The sequence below is a fragment of the Apostichopus japonicus genome, chromosome 21 (assembly GCF_037975245.1).
Source record: "Apostichopus japonicus isolate 1M-3 chromosome 21, ASM3797524v1, whole genome shotgun sequence".
Lineage (NCBI taxonomy): Eukaryota > Metazoa > Echinodermata > Holothuroidea > Aspidochirotida > Stichopodidae > Apostichopus > Apostichopus japonicus.
Genome location: NC_092581.1, coordinates 10,218,667 through 10,234,008, shown reverse-complemented (window position 1 = coordinate 10,234,008; position 15,342 = coordinate 10,218,667). Strand labels below are relative to the sequence as shown.

The following is a 15,342-nucleotide window of genomic DNA, read 5'->3' as shown; positions in this document are numbered from 1 at the left end:
GTGTGGGCATTGTGAGTATGTGTGACGATCAGTAGCCGGCTACACCGTGGAATTACGTGTTGTTGGGTATCCTTCTTATATTATAACTGTGTAATGCCTAAAATCGTACTGGAGTTGTTGCAGCGCAATGATTTCCGATAGTTTCTTTACCTTCCTCATTTGTGTCAGCACCTGGGTTAATGAAATATCTCGAGTCTTTAGTCAGCTGAAAATATGGCATATGGTTTTAACAAAGTAAGGTGAATTATCTTTAGTTTTACTTGTGTATAGTCACGTGCCCAATGTACAGAACACGGCGTAAATACTGAGTAAAGCAGGGTACTTGTAGGTGACTCAATTGCTCCTCCTGGTCCATGCAGTAGTAGCACTAAGGAACTATGTATGTTTTATTAGCACAATTAAATTTTAATACATGATTCTTTCATCTATTACCTTCTTTTGGTTGTGAGGTTTTTCGTTTAAAATCTCGGAATGTCACCAAGACTGAACATTAAATATGATTAAAGGTGTGAAGACTCGCGCAAAAAGAAACGTCTAATGCCGGTAATATGACCTAGTTTCGAATGAGGTGTAACAAAAGTGTTACACACACACAGCTTGCTACGGTCGGTAATTATACACTAGTGTACAGTCAGTACATACAGCTGCGGTCAATACCCACAGCACAGTGCCAACACGATACAGCGATGGACATCTCAGGTCCAGCTAAAGATAACAATCACGTTTCATTACTGTGTAAAATTAAGTTGGTCTGACGTTTCGATCCCGGCAGGATCTTCTTCAAAGGCTAAATGACAAGTAAAAGTAACAGAAGGGACAAAAACACGCACAAAATACAGACAGGTTAATGAGCACGTTTCATTACTGTCTGCATTTTGTATAAAACGTCACTTGCAAGCAACAGAAATTTAACTTTTACAGAAGGCCGCACGCGGTTTGGGGCGAGTCTTCAATGCCTTTAACCACCGAGCAACTTATATCTAAATTGGTTCAATTTGAGTTTGTTTCGAAGGAGCTGTATATGCTACTCTAACCTTTTGCTGTTATTCGTCTACCTATGGCTCTTCCACACTTCCGTCATATTTAATTCAGCATGCAACCCGTGCTTCACTGAACCGCACTTGGGTTTTCGACATTTCAAAGGCAGGCAAATACCTAACGTTATTTTCTACACTGGTAAGGGACTCGTATCAGACAATGAACGAAGCTGAGCAAACAGCGGTCAGTAATTTTCAGTCCTTGTCACTGATTATGTCAAGTTTGTTATCTGTTTGTTTAACCCCATAGTCTAACTTGCGCTTGCATACTTTGATCAAACATTGCGTAACCCTTGTCTGTAGTCAAGCTAACATGTATTAACGTTAGGCTATTTTGTACGTTTTGTGGTAGAGTATGCCCTTATCACTGTCTTGTATATCATGTGTTACAAACCACTATTACAATTCGATGTATACTGAGGTATCGAATCTATTAAGTCCCTGCAAATACACACAGAAGATTGTTTACTTCACACAAAGATTGTGTCTCTCCCAAGGTGGCATCGCTCACTATGTAAACATCCATACCAAAAAAGTGACTATTGATGAATTAACTGATTAACTAGGCCTGGGCCAAATTCTGTGGAGATTAGTCTAACTTCGTCACTAGAATCTCAATATTGTTGGGTAATGATTGACAACTAACACAGACTACGCTAGCTAACAGTGTTGAAAAACAGCCTTAAACAGGGCTAACGCTGCCATGTGCTATAAGGAGTATTCTTTGCAAAGCTGGTCAAAGAGTAACTTTTTAATTTGATCGAGGAACCAAAGTCCTAGTCTCGTTTTCTTAGTGTTGAATTGGGAATTTCTTTTAGGAAACATTTGCAATAGCAGTCTTTCATTCATCTCCAACTTTAGGTCTATCTCTGATCCAGGAAGTAGCCAAGGAACTCTATAAAACTGATGTGATAGATCATCACTACTATATCAAGTAAGGAGTTTGACATTTTGATGTAAGTTTTTTTCAGCTTTCATTCTTTGTAAATATAAATCTGTTTGGCCTATATGTATGTGAGCAATTAATGTAATATCTTTATTTTCCATGCTTCTGAATATGAACAGGATACTATGTAATAAATTTTTGCTCATATCTACAAAGATATACATCAGAACAGTTTAAAGTGACAGAACTTTAATAATAAAAATGATGTCAAAAGTTTGTTACCTTAGAAATGTATCAGTCACTCCTAATTAATGATTCATTTGTTCCAGTACCATGGCTGCAGTCCTTTCAACTGTTCTGGTCATTTTGAGTCCTTTGCTTTGGGTTCTTAGCAAAGTTGCTGACTTTCTGGTGAGCGTAATATCGTTGGTAATCAATGGGGATCGTCCAAAGCAGAAAATACCATCTGTGCAGAATGTCCTACTTCTTGAAAGTGCTGTTAGTTTAGCCAAAGGAATCAGAAGTAGAAGAGTAAGTGCTGTACAATTTTTCTCCTTTTTTCTTTCGTCTGAATACTCCGGAAGAGAGACTTTTAACAGGTTTAGAGGATGACTGAAATGTAAAGTCTTAATTTTGGTAAGTCTTAAGATTGGTAATATGGTACACCATGTGACATGCAAGGTTCCTGTAGTAGAATATGGGTTACATTTTCTGTCACCATTAGTTTTATAATTTATTCAGCTTCAGAAGAAGATCCTGCTAGGATAGAAACGTTAGGCCTACTTACAGTACTTATACACCTTCTCTTACACAGGCTCTTTAGTGGATAAGCAGTTTGCTAACAGTTTTGGTTTAGTTTGATATACCGTTTTTTTTTTCCGAGAGGTGAACCATTTCAACACTGCCAGTCAGTCACCATTTGGGAAGCACAAATTAAATCAAATGTTAGAAGGAATATTAAAATCTACAGTGTTATTGATAGATATACAAAAATTTAGGTCCATGTGAGAGGACAGGATTCATTTCACTCTGTGGTGCTCAGCTGTTGTTCTGTACTTTATTAAGAAAAAAAATTCAACAGGATTATAAGAATTAACATAAAAACTAACCTGGTAACAGTGAGCACTGAATAATTACCTTTGTCATGGTCATCAACATTGTCTTGTAAAGTTTGTTCCAGGTGAAAATTTGAAAGTCAAATTCTCGTAATGTCAATATCTCTTGAACCATATACGTCCGAGTTAGTTCATACTTGGTATGGTGATATCAGTTGATGATAGGTACATGGTCATATTTATCAAGAAATTCATTCTCATTATTATTCCTGAATGGTCATCACTAGAGTTTTATCACAGTGAAATGTTTGTAAACATGATATCTCAAGACCAGCAAGTTGAATTGATGTCATACTGGTTAGGTAGATTCCCCATGATGTGCAGATTTGCCCTATATTGTTTGTGGTTCCCATCTCATGAATATTAATGATTGACCTGGCTTTTAACATAAAATACTTAAAATGTCATATCTCTTCAACAGTATGTCTGATTTAATTCATATTTGGTATGGGGATGTAACTACATATGCTCACCTCATTAATATTCATGAGTTGGTTGGGTTTCATGAGAAATAGTCAAAAATAGCTTGTAAACACGATATTTCATCAACCAATTGTTGAATCAATGTCGTTCTTGGTAGATAGATGCTACACAATTGAAATTGGTAGAGGTCAAAAGAGGTCAATAGGTGTCAAAGTCTGAAAACCATTTAAACCTGATAACTCCAAAATTATGGAGCTACCATAAATCTGTCAATTTTCCACTGTACGATTTTCTTTTGATGAACATAGCTTGGTCAGATTCAGTTCAGTTCAGTTTTGTGAAAGAGCTAGATCTATAAGCTTGTAAAAAAAAAAACAGTCATCCAGGAAAGTTCAAGGAAAGTTTCATATATATGGTATTGACCTTTGAAGTACTGTACACTCTAGTGGCTGTTAACGGCTGTTAACTTTGCATCCTCTGAGCTTCTTCAAGACGTCAACAGGTTATCTCAAATGGTGGAAAAATTGGCTCAAGGCATCAAAAGGTTACCTCAATTGGTCTCCAATTGGCAATTTGTTTTGTGATTTATACCAGATGACTGTTAACTTGTCAAAATATTTCCCTCTGCATGTAAACAACCTCATGTAGGCTCTCAGTCTATTTTACAACAACAAAAACTGTTTGTTATCATTGACATCAACTATGACATCACACCTTGTTTGCTTCAAGTTTACTGAAATGTGACTTTATCTACTGAGTTATCAAACACAACATAAGAATTGCATGTAAATTTCCCTAGGTTATTCATTATAATGGGTATACAGTATATTTTTCATTAGTCAAAACAGATTTATCGGACTGTACTAACTTTTAAACTTTTGCCTGTGGTTTTGTTATTCAGTTGAGAACAACCACTATATAGTCTACCCATCTTTGCTCTTTGTGTTGACGGTTGACCTTACAGTTACATCAATATATGTTTATAAGTATCCATTGTACTGAGTAAAATAAAATTTATCGCTGTGTTTACAATACAGATGTAAGTATACAGTACTTAACAAAAGTAAACATGTATGTTGTACACACTAACTATAAAGGCTTACAGTAGATACATGACCAATTAGAAGCATTTATGATACCTTCAACACACAAATATGATCGATGGCCACATATTAGCCCTGCAAGCTTGGCGGGAAAAACTATGTAGCCCTCTTCAAAATATGAAATTTTCTTCAAAATGAAGGGACAGATACATTGTCCCACTTTTCAGTCAAAGAAATGTTATGTAGTAAGTACCAGAAAGTCTAAAATACTAATCAAAATTTATATTAAGGCACAGTTCTACACAACAGCAGACTGAGTTGTATAGAAGTTTTTGTACACAGAACCATATTCAACCATTCCTTTTTCTTCCCCAGAATTTTGTTAGTTTCAGAAACCTTCAAGCTGACACAGTTGCTCTTAACTATTGTAGAAGTTATGCACTGGGAAATTCTGTAGATTACATATTGAGTAGACAAAAATAACCTTAAATTTATTTACAGACACTATGTTAATTAACTCCTATCTTTTGCATTTTATTAATCAGCACACAGTCTGAAGTTCACATACAATTAAACAAAAACTTCTTCAGTATCTAATTCTAGTGAAAATTGGAGTTACTACATGACTGTGTGGTGTTTCTTAAGCCTTTAAATAATGTACAGTATTCACATTTAATTGTTTATGTTTTAGTACAATTTTGATAGAAATTGTTATCCTTTTGAAGTTGAAATGAGGACATCTTAGGATTGTATCTACAAACTGTTGTGTATTATGGATGCAAAAGAATAGAGTTATATACAGACAACATATTAATTAATACACCTACAGTAACTTGTTTCATTAATCAGCACAAAGTCTGAAGTTCACATACAATTAATCAATAGTATCAAGTACTTGTGTGAACTGGATTGGTAAGTACTACCCCAATTTTTTTTTTTTTTTTTAATAATAATAATAATAATCATAAATAATATTTATATAGCGCCTAATACAAAAGTTTCTAAGCCCTTAACAAAGGAAAATAGCAACAAAGCAAACAAAAACTGTACAGTATTCATATTTAATTTTTTTGGTTTTAGTACAATTTGGAGAAATTTTTCAAGTTGAAATGAGGACAATCTTAGGATTGTTTCTTCACACTGTTGCATATTATGGAGGCAAAATAATAAAGCTTGTTTTAACCTTCTCATCTAGTAAATGTTCCACAACAATATACTATTGATTTAAAATCCAAAAAAAATGTTTCCTGTGGGTTAATGCAGCACAGTCCATGCAGGGGGTTAATTTTTAAATGTTATTATAAAGCCAAAATTTCATGAATCAGAATTTCAGATGTTAATTTTGGTTTCTCAGACTAGTGTGAATTGAATTATAATGACTGTTTGGCCTTTCTGTGTGATGAAATATCCAGGGAAAAAATGGTAATTTACTGCTAAAAGAACTATTGTTAAAACTCTATCGATAAACTCAACTGGGAGTCTATTAACAAGTGTGATTAAATATGTTTAGTTTGTTTCTCTTTTCAGCTCACAAGTGAGGTTGTGGTCAGAGCATACATTGACAGGATTAAGGAGGTCAATGGACTTCTCAACTGTTTGGTAGTTGACTGCTTCGAAGATGCCATCAGAGAAGCCAAGGAGGTCGATAAAATATTAGAGTCTATAGATATTCCCGAGCGATACAACAAAAAGAATGCTCCTTTCCTGGGAGTACCGGTCTCCGTGAAGGAAGCCTTTTCCTGTAAAGGTAAAATAAGAATTATCTTGAATGAGTTCAAACTGCATTGAAAAAATACTGCAGTGGTTTGTCATAGAATCATGCTATTCACGCTTTAAGTGTCCAGTTGAAAAGGCTTCAGCAGCCATCCTGTTATGATGTTAAATCTTCTTTGCATTTAATACAGGGAATAATTCAATGTCTGAGTTTTGTTTAGACGTTTTGAAGGCTTGGAATTCTGTCTCATATTAAAAGCTATGGATCCATAGCATTTTCCCATTTTGCGATGCGATACCAGATAAAAATAATTCCTGTGTTACTCGACATTTCAACCTTTCAGGAATGCCAAACACGAGCGGACTGGTGAGTCGAAAGGGAGTCATTGCAGAGGACGACGCCCCACCTGTGGGAAACATGAAGAAAGCCGGTTGCATCGTCTTAGGGGTGACAAACTGTAGCGAGCTTTGCATGTGGTACGAATCGGCAAATTTTGTCTACGGAAGGACAAACAACGCCTACGACATTAGAAGAATAGTTGGTGGAAGTTCAGGTGGGTTATCAACATGATATTTATTGGTGCTAGCCTAAAGTTATTAGCGTAGTTTTAGGGTTGCTGTTTCATGAGTTCATTACATCTGTAAGGCAGTTACTTATTTATTTGATATTATTAGCTCCGGTAAAATGGTCGAACCTGTAACCATTTAGCTAGCTGTATTTAGTCGAAAGTTATTATTGATGTTACAATTGATTCATGACGTGAAGAGGAAGAGAATTCAGAATACTTTACCATTTGCCATAGTTAAGCAGCATGAGTTATACACATTTAAATAATTTAATATGCAAATGAGACTTTGTTGAATGGCAAAATGCAAATGAAGGAAATGTAAACAACAACATCCACACAAGAATAACACCCAGAATACCGAAACATTTTGAAGTTTGCCTGTTGATACAGTATGCATTTTAGCTTAAATAGCTGCAACTAATAAAAGTTAATATGAAAGTGACACCATGAATTCTGCAGTGTATTAAAGCAATCTCCATTCTGTTGAATAAGCTTTCCACTTTTAATGTTATGTTTATAAATCCTTGTGACCAGTTTCTAATACTAAATGATTAGTTACAGCCGATCCTTGTTCTCAAAATTTTATGAAATATTTCACAAGTTTCATTACAAAATTATTCACAGAAATAAACAAAGCTACTAATCCTCTTACATCTATCTCTTTGTGTTCACCATGCTCATTAGCCTGTCTGTATTCTGTGTGTGTATTTGTCCCTTCTGTTACTGTTACTTGTCATTCAGCCTTTGAAGAAGATCCTGCTAGGACTGAAACGTCAGGCCTACTTACTTTTACACACTTTTAAAGACTTCACCAATTTTACAATCATAATATTAGTACTTTGTTCTTACTTTCTCCTCGCAGGTGGAGAAGGATGTATTTTATCTGCCGCTGCCTCGGTGATCGGTATCGGTGCTGACATTGGTGGCAGCATTCGTATGCCAGCTTTCTTCAATGGCGTCTTTGGTCACAAACCCAGTCCTGGTAAAGTGATCTTTTTTTTCACAATAATAAAACAACAGATGTTTTAGAAAGAAAAGTCTGCTATTTTTGACAAGCAAACAGTAGTCTAGAATACTTTAATATCTAATTCCCAAAGATCTGGGCAAGTTTTGCAGCATGTCAATAACCAAGGCATTATTTTGTGTTTTCATTAATAGGAAATGCTTTATGAACCTGCTAAGTCAACAAGTGATTCATTGCATTGTTAAGGGCACCATCATGCATTCCGTTATAAACACGAACGAACGAACAGATCCCTCATTCTACAGGTGTTTCTGGTACTATTGCATTGTAAATAATCACATAATCATGACCTGACATGACCTGGCATGTCATAATATCATAATTTTATGAGATTCATTCACATAAGTAGTGCCATGTTCATTAACGCCCCATAATCAGGCATGAGCTTTTTCCGCGAATTCGCGGAATATCCATGATTTCTTTTCTACCTCGGGGACAACAACTATTATCCTAACACACTATAGCATACGCAAACTGGGGCCTATACCGCAATTTTTGCAAAGTTCCGTGTTTTTTTTTTTACCCCAGGCTCATCCCTGCATAATGCATTCAATCTCGATGGTTTAAGTAATTTTATCAGTACTATTGTGTGGTTCATAATCACACAATCATTACTATTTACTTATTTCTTTCCCAAACAATTTTGTCCCATTTGGCAGAGATCCAGGCTCATCCAGCAGATAAATCAATTCAAACCAAAACAAGAGCATCCCTTCGTTTGTTAGTGTTTGGTCGAGATAAATACATGCATCCCATTAATGTTTCCATGTCGACTAATACAATAACAAAGAACCGGACGCATTTGTTTGGGTTTGATTTTTTATTCGCTCGATCTCAGGCCCAAACATAGGTTTTGCAACTATTTAATAAATCTGTGACAAACGGTAAAGAGGATTGTGAAATTTACACAATGGCTTAGCATAGTCTTGTCTTCATACACATGAATGTTACAATTTACATTCATGTGTCCTTCTGGATAATGCCTTCCATTGTATTTAAGCCATGTGTAACATACCCTCATCACTGGTCAAAATGAACAGAAGTTCTGCAATTTTAACCCCAAAATTCTGAAAGAAAAGTACATCCAGCAAGCCTTCATATGCAACTTAAGATAAAAGTAAGGCCAACTGAAATTACATCTGAGCTCAGTTACCTGTGTAACTACTGTATTGAATCCTGATACACCCTGCACAACGTAAACACTCAAAAGAATAAATAATGCTCTTATCTCGAACAGCTATTTAGACGTTAATGAAATTTCCTTTATCTTAAAGTGTCTTATCATGAAATAAACCCAGAGTCGTAGCAATAGTTGGTTCAAGTGGTTCAGTGAACCAGGCCCCCCCCCCCCCTCTCTGATGGCCTCCAATGTCCAGGTGCCTCCAACATTTGGTCGTCTAGAGGATCACAATTGACAGTCAAGACAGATAAGCAAACAGAAATGTACAGTTGTTTAATACATCGATGGCTTTTGTGTCAAGTGCCGTTTATATGAGGTGAGAGTGAAGGGACCCTTACTTTTGAACCGGGGCCCCTAAAACCAAAGCTATGCATATTGAATATACCCGACCGTGGCATCTTCCATTGGAGGTTTATCCAGTTTCCCAGCAGTCACAGTATTTTTTTTTTTATATTCTGCAGGAGTCGTAGACAACGATGGGCAGTTCCCCAGCGCTAAAGGAGACCAGGATGAGATGATGTCTACGGGTCCACTATGTAGATATGCGGTGGACCTGGACCCTCTACTGAGAGTCATGGCTGGACCCGAAGGGATCTCAAAGATAAAGCTAGATGCTCCTGTCGATCTCAAATCTCTAAAGTACTTCAGTGCAGGCACTGATATGAAGAAGATGTTGCTGTCACCTTTAGATCCAGAACTCAGGGATGCACAGTTTAGAGTGAGTGACATTATTCCTATCTGCTCTAGTGTATTTTGTATGTGTGTGACGGATGGTAGATTATGGTAGATTAATTTTTAATGGTAGATTAATTTTCATAATCACCCAGATCTTATATGATATGGTTGAAAGTAACCTCAAGAAAGTATTTACACCCCTCAACATATGATAGAGCTAAATGATAGTGATAACAAATGCAACTCAAGACAAGTGCAGGTACAGTACGAAGATGCGATGTTAGTTTGGTCCAAATCTTTGGAACTGTGACAGCTGAACAAAGATTCACGCAATTTGGGAGGAGGATCTCAGAAGGACTATCCGCAGTTCAATGGAATATATTGGCAACCAGGGCAGATTTTTTAAGAATTTGGACAAAGTCAAACACTTGACTAAGGAGGGGATGCACAGCATTTTGATTCAAATCACTTGTATCGTGCATCAAGTGTATGTTTTTATGCAGATATGTTTTGCCCATCGATTTTAAAGACAGCTGATAAAAGCAAAGATAGATCCATACAAAGTGAGGATCAAAGTAGCTCTGTGATTGGTTGGAAGCCAGGGTGAAAATAAAACAGGGAAGAATAGGCCCCTCCCCCCATAACTTGCCAAAGAGCAACCCATGGATCCTTGAGAAAATGTATCAGGAGTTTTTTCCTAATGCTTACCAAAGACCAGCCCATCAACCATTCTCAGACAAATTGTTTTAATAGTAAAGAAAAACAAACAAAAGAACCGCCAAAATAAATCATATGTGTTAAACATTGTTGCTTCGTGATCATTAATATGTACAGAAGAAGGGTACAGTTGATAAATGATTCATTTCAAACCCCTGAGTCTTGTTGACACAGGTCTGTGAATTTTATAGTACTATCTCTTTGCCTGGCACAGAAAAAGCAAAAACTTTGCTATTAAGTACCTGCCTTTGGTAATTAATCATTACACCATCCCGAGTTGGCTTGTAACGAATCCACAAATACGTCATCTTTCAAGTGTTATATTTGTTTCCTCTGATTCTCTTTTGCAGCATTAATTATCAATATTCTCTTTTGACAAGCCTTTTTAAGTTCTGGAGCTGCAGGAAACTGTCTGTGATTAAAAAAAAAAGTATAAATATTTGTTATATGAGTCAATGTATGTTATTTTGACTGTAATAGTTTTAGGCAATAGATATTGTAAGTAGGCATTCAATCCAGTCAAAACTTGGTGAGAAGTGTCTCCCGGGTATTAGATCATCTTTGTCCTTCAACCATTTTTTCTATTAAATAAACACGAAAAACATTCGTGCAGAGTTAAGCTGAATATTTAATGTTTAACATGTTGTGCAATTCATTAATTGATATTCATTAAAGAATATGGCTTTTTTTTCGGTCAAAGTAAAAATGCGATTGATTTGTCGTTTCTACGTTCATATTTTTCTTATTCTCTACAGGCCGCTAAATACCTCGAAGAAACCCTCGGCGTAAAAGTCGAACACAAGTTACTTCATCGCTTCAAGTACTCAGTAGCTATCTGGTCTGCACGCATGCAGAAGAGCGGTGGAGACACCTTTACCTCTCTCATGGGAGACCACGGCACCCAGGTCCTCCCGAGCCTTGAACTCGTGAAACGCATTTTCAATCTCTCCAACCACACCCTACCCGCCATACTTCTTGCCCTCTTTGAAGATTTCGATCGACTCATGCCAGATAAAACAGACCGTCTCCTCTCGTCCTGCACCAAGCTGCGTGATCAGCTGAAAGAATTGCTCGGCGACAACGGTGTCCTTCTCTACCCCTCCCATCCAAAGATAGCGCCTTTCCATAACTCGCCGATCGTACATCCCACCAACTTTGCGTACACCGGGATCTTCAACGCTCTCGGATTCCCCGTGACTCAAGTGCCATTGGGACTGAGCACACAAGGGCTGCCGTTAGGCGTTCAGCTGGTGACCACACCTTACAACGATCACCTGACCCTAGCCGTTGCCCGGCAACTAGAAAAGGGATTCGGGGGATGGGTGACGGAATTGAGCGGTTCGTTGGTAGGCGATCGTCTGGGGACAGACGAAAACGACGGAAACAAATCTGTGGATGACTGACGGTGGCCCAGTTTTTATTTCTGTTAGCCCGGATGGTATGTTTTGGGTTGCTATTTAGTAGATGTGAAGAGTTTTCAGGGGCTGTATCTGGGCAACCATTACATTCCAGTGTTTATTCTCTTTTCTCTTCTTGCCTGTTTCATGTTCTCTCAAGGCCACAATCAGTCCAGAAAATGCTTAACAGAAAAGGTGCCGCCATAAAATTGATCTTTGAATATCGTTAGAAATTTTGACAAGAGTTGGAATTATTTACCTCTAAGCAGTTGGCTCTTTCACTGTAACTTATCATACGGCTACTACTGATCACCAGATTTTTCTCATAAAAACTGGGAATTATTTATTGTAACGGTTTTAAATTTTGACACATATTTTGGTCAAGGAGAGGATTATACTTGTTATGAAAAATGTTTAGTTTTGACCAGCTAGGATCTTCATCCGTGACATCACAGATGCATCGATCCTTTGGTGTTCAATACCTTATCCAGTTCCCTTTGTTCTTGCTTAACATTTTGTGTACACAGCAGTGAACCATATAGGAAGCAATGTGAAATATTTGAACAGGACGATAATCGTTCTTCCTTGCACTTGTTAAAATAATGGCCAAGCTTGAATAAGTAGCTATCTCTCAATATTTAAACCTATTTAATTTCAACTGTCTGTGAATATTTTTTTTTCCATATTTCATTATTTTATCAGTTTATTATTTTGAAAGTTTTTAAGTTATTGTGCTTTTCGTCTTTTCATCATCTTTTCAATCAGTAAGATATATATTAAATTAAAAACCACAGAATAATTCACTGCAGGGAAACATACCTAGACCAAGTGTGCTGCAGATCGTATTACTCTCTTGCAGAAACCGGACTTTCAAATATTTGACAAGAAACAAGATTATGGTCAGTCTTGCTGGAAACCAAAGTGTGTACATAGTTACTGCAATCTATTGCAATTGTAATCATTCTTTAATCAATCTTAGCAAAGTCCAATCAACGAAGCAAGCCTCGTAAAGTAAACTCAAACTGGCCTCTGCTAATGGACTATTGTTTTGAAGTAACACAGTCTGTGAATAGAGTTGACCATCATGGATTTTGGCCTTTCAATTTAACACAACATTTTGGTCTGTGTGACCGGTAGAGCTGTGTACATAAAATAGTGTAATTCGTTACCGTCTTTTGTCCACTAGAAATCAGCTTCACTCGGACCCTTTCCAAATATTAGAACTGTCACCAAAATATTTCTGACCTGTCAACACAACTCACAGCTATCCATATATACAGCAGTTATGTGAAATAGTCTCTGATTGTTTATTCCTTAACCACCACCGTTGAGACAGTGATGGTGCTGAGTAATAAATATCCAGCGTTTAGTAAAATGTAGATTTTTGCATGCTCTTAAACTTCAGGAATGTTTGTGCATCCTTGGAAAGTAGCTAACAGGGTTTCCAAGAGCAACCCATTGAGAAAATGTATCAGGTGCTTCTTCCTAATGCTTAGGAAAGACCAAGAAAAAATATATGGCTCATCTGTTGCATTAAGGCTACAATCAAGACGGTATTAAGTTACCTTAAAACAAGAAAACACATCAGTAACTAAGCCTAGGGTTGTAACACTTCAACAGATGTTTCCAGTCCAAGCTTAATATTAAAGTTGAATGTAAACTCATGGCTCAAGTTTGCAACTTAATTGCACCATCTTTGGACACGAAAACAAGTGTAAATCGATGAAGTAAAGTTGTTTTTTTTGGTAACTTTATGTCATACTGGTGAGATTAAGCCTATCAGATTGATTTGTCAGGTTTTCTGAATAAATTATCAAAAATGCACTAAAAAGGCGGAGTATAAACTTGGCTGTTAAAGGTAATTAAAACATCCAATAAGTATTATTTTTTAATCTACCTCTATTTTAGTACTATTGTCCGTTTAACATACTACTGGTAAAGTTACACAAGGTAATCATTGTGCAATGTGTAGAATTAATGTTGTAGTTAAATTCGTAACATTTTGAAAATAAATGTAACAAGTGCAACAAGACGAGGCATGAATTTTGTATTTCCATTGGACCTAAAAAGTACCAACAGTGATTTTATCTGGGGTTTCTATACTCCTTGGTTGTACAGTAAGTTTGAACTCTTTTAAAACCCTCAGCTGCTTGCATGTTGCTAGTATAAAAGGCATTAATTTTAATATTTATTTCCACGGTGACAATGATGACAAATTGTTGCATTCAAAGATGCGTCATGTGACTTGTTAACAACTAACAGGTTGAACCTCTGAAATAGACATTTATGTTGCATTGTGAAATATGTTTTATAGCTATGTGGGTTGTTATGCTGATCGTATTGTTAATTGCTCGTGTATTGAAATATTGAATTTCTAAATAATCAGTTAACGAATGTCACAGTTAACGAATGTCATAATTTTTTAAACTACTATCATGTACTATATTCAAACTTTTTTCAATTATTCACCATTATTTTATAAAATTATAAAGCATGCAAAGTGTCCTTCATGACCAGCTGACAGAAGCAGATGGCAATTGTGCAATTTAAAATATAATTCATATGGATGTAAATTTTGAATTACTTTTTGATTTCGGAATTAATTTTTTTTTTGTAAAAAAATTATAGTTTGATTTGTTTTTGGTATTTTTTGGGATCAATTCTAATATGCAATCATATTTATTCAACAATGTGATGCTTTTGATAACCTCAGTGCTGCTATTTAAATAAACATGTTTCAAATGATGAAGGTTAAAATCTATGATTTTATCAGATGCTTATTGATTAGATGATAATGATGATTAGATTTACCTGAAATAAAAGTAATGTAAAAAAAATCAGAAATAATCTTTTTTGTTTCCTTGTGTTGATCTCATACATTCATTAGAGTAGTTAATCACATCACCCTGAACGACTGATGAGCGCACACAACGACTGTACTCTGGTTTAGTATTGCAAAGCAATTAGGATACATAATTTGCATGGAAGATGACCTCACAGCGTCCATTGGTTAACCTCAACCTGTGCTTCTAAAATTTATGGAATTCAAATGCCAATGCTTGTGGGTCACTGACAAACACAATGTTTCACTTCTATCTCACATTTTCCAAACTTCCAAACATTTGTGATTAGCAAAAAAGTTGAATCATGATGATGGTGGTGATGATGGTGGTGGTGGTGATGGTGATGATGATGATGATGATGATGATGATGATGATGATGATGATGATGATGATGATGATGATGATGATGATGATGATGATGATGATGATGATGATGATGATGATGATGATGATGATGATGATGATGATGATGATGATGATGATGATGATGATGATGATGATGATGATGATGATGATGATGATGATGATGATGATGATGATGATGATGATGATGATGATGATGATGATGATGATGATGATGATGATGATGATGATGATGATGATGATGATGATGATGATGATGATGATGATGATGATGATGATGATGATGATGATGGTGGTGATGATGATGGTGGTGGTGGTGATGGTGATGATGATGATGATGATGATGATGATGATGAT

At 36.2% G+C, this 15,342-nt stretch overlaps 1 protein-coding gene across 3 annotated transcripts; it reads left to right on the top strand.

Annotated features, from left to right (window-relative positions):
- Positions 1–938: 938 nt before the first annotated feature.
- Positions 939–14,597, top strand: LOC139963175 (fatty-acid amide hydrolase 2-like). Of its 3 annotated transcripts, none has more exons than XM_071963731.1 (8): positions 939–1,221; positions 1,899–1,971; positions 2,253–2,454; positions 6,032–6,251; positions 6,562–6,771; positions 7,649–7,768; positions 9,452–9,708; positions 11,138–14,597. In XM_071963731.1, the coding sequence occupies exons 3-8, from the start codon at positions 2,257–2,259 to the stop codon at positions 11,783–11,785; spliced, it is 1,653 nt and encodes a 550-aa protein (XP_071819832.1). In that variant the 5' UTR covers positions 939–1,221; positions 1,899–1,971; positions 2,253–2,256; the 3' UTR covers positions 11,786–14,597. The 3 variants fall into 3 exon arrangements, with proteins under 3 accessions (XP_071819832.1, XP_071819831.1, XP_071819833.1); XM_071963730.1 differs by having other exon boundaries at positions 941–1,221; positions 1,899–1,993; positions 11,138–14,596; XM_071963732.1 differs by lacking the exon at positions 939–1,221 and having other exon boundaries at positions 1,588–1,971.
- The last annotated feature ends 745 nt before the right edge of the window (positions 14,598–15,342 follow it).

What these genes read in the sequence shown, in the direction of transcription:
- LOC139963175 (XM_071963731.1), top strand. Translation starts at nt 2,257, where the DNA reads ATGGCTGCAGTCCTTTCAACTGTTCTGGTCATTTTGAGTCCTTTGCTT. An exon ending in GGAAGCCTTTTCCTGTAAAG is followed by an intron (nt 6,252 to 6,561) that starts GTAAAATAAGAA and finishes TCAACCTTTCAG; the next exon opens with GAATGCCAAACACGAGCGGA. An exon ending in TCAGGGATGCACAGTTTAGA is followed by an intron (nt 9,709 to 11,137) that starts GTGAGTGACATT and finishes TATTCTCTACAG; the next exon opens with GCCGCTAAATACCTCGAAGA.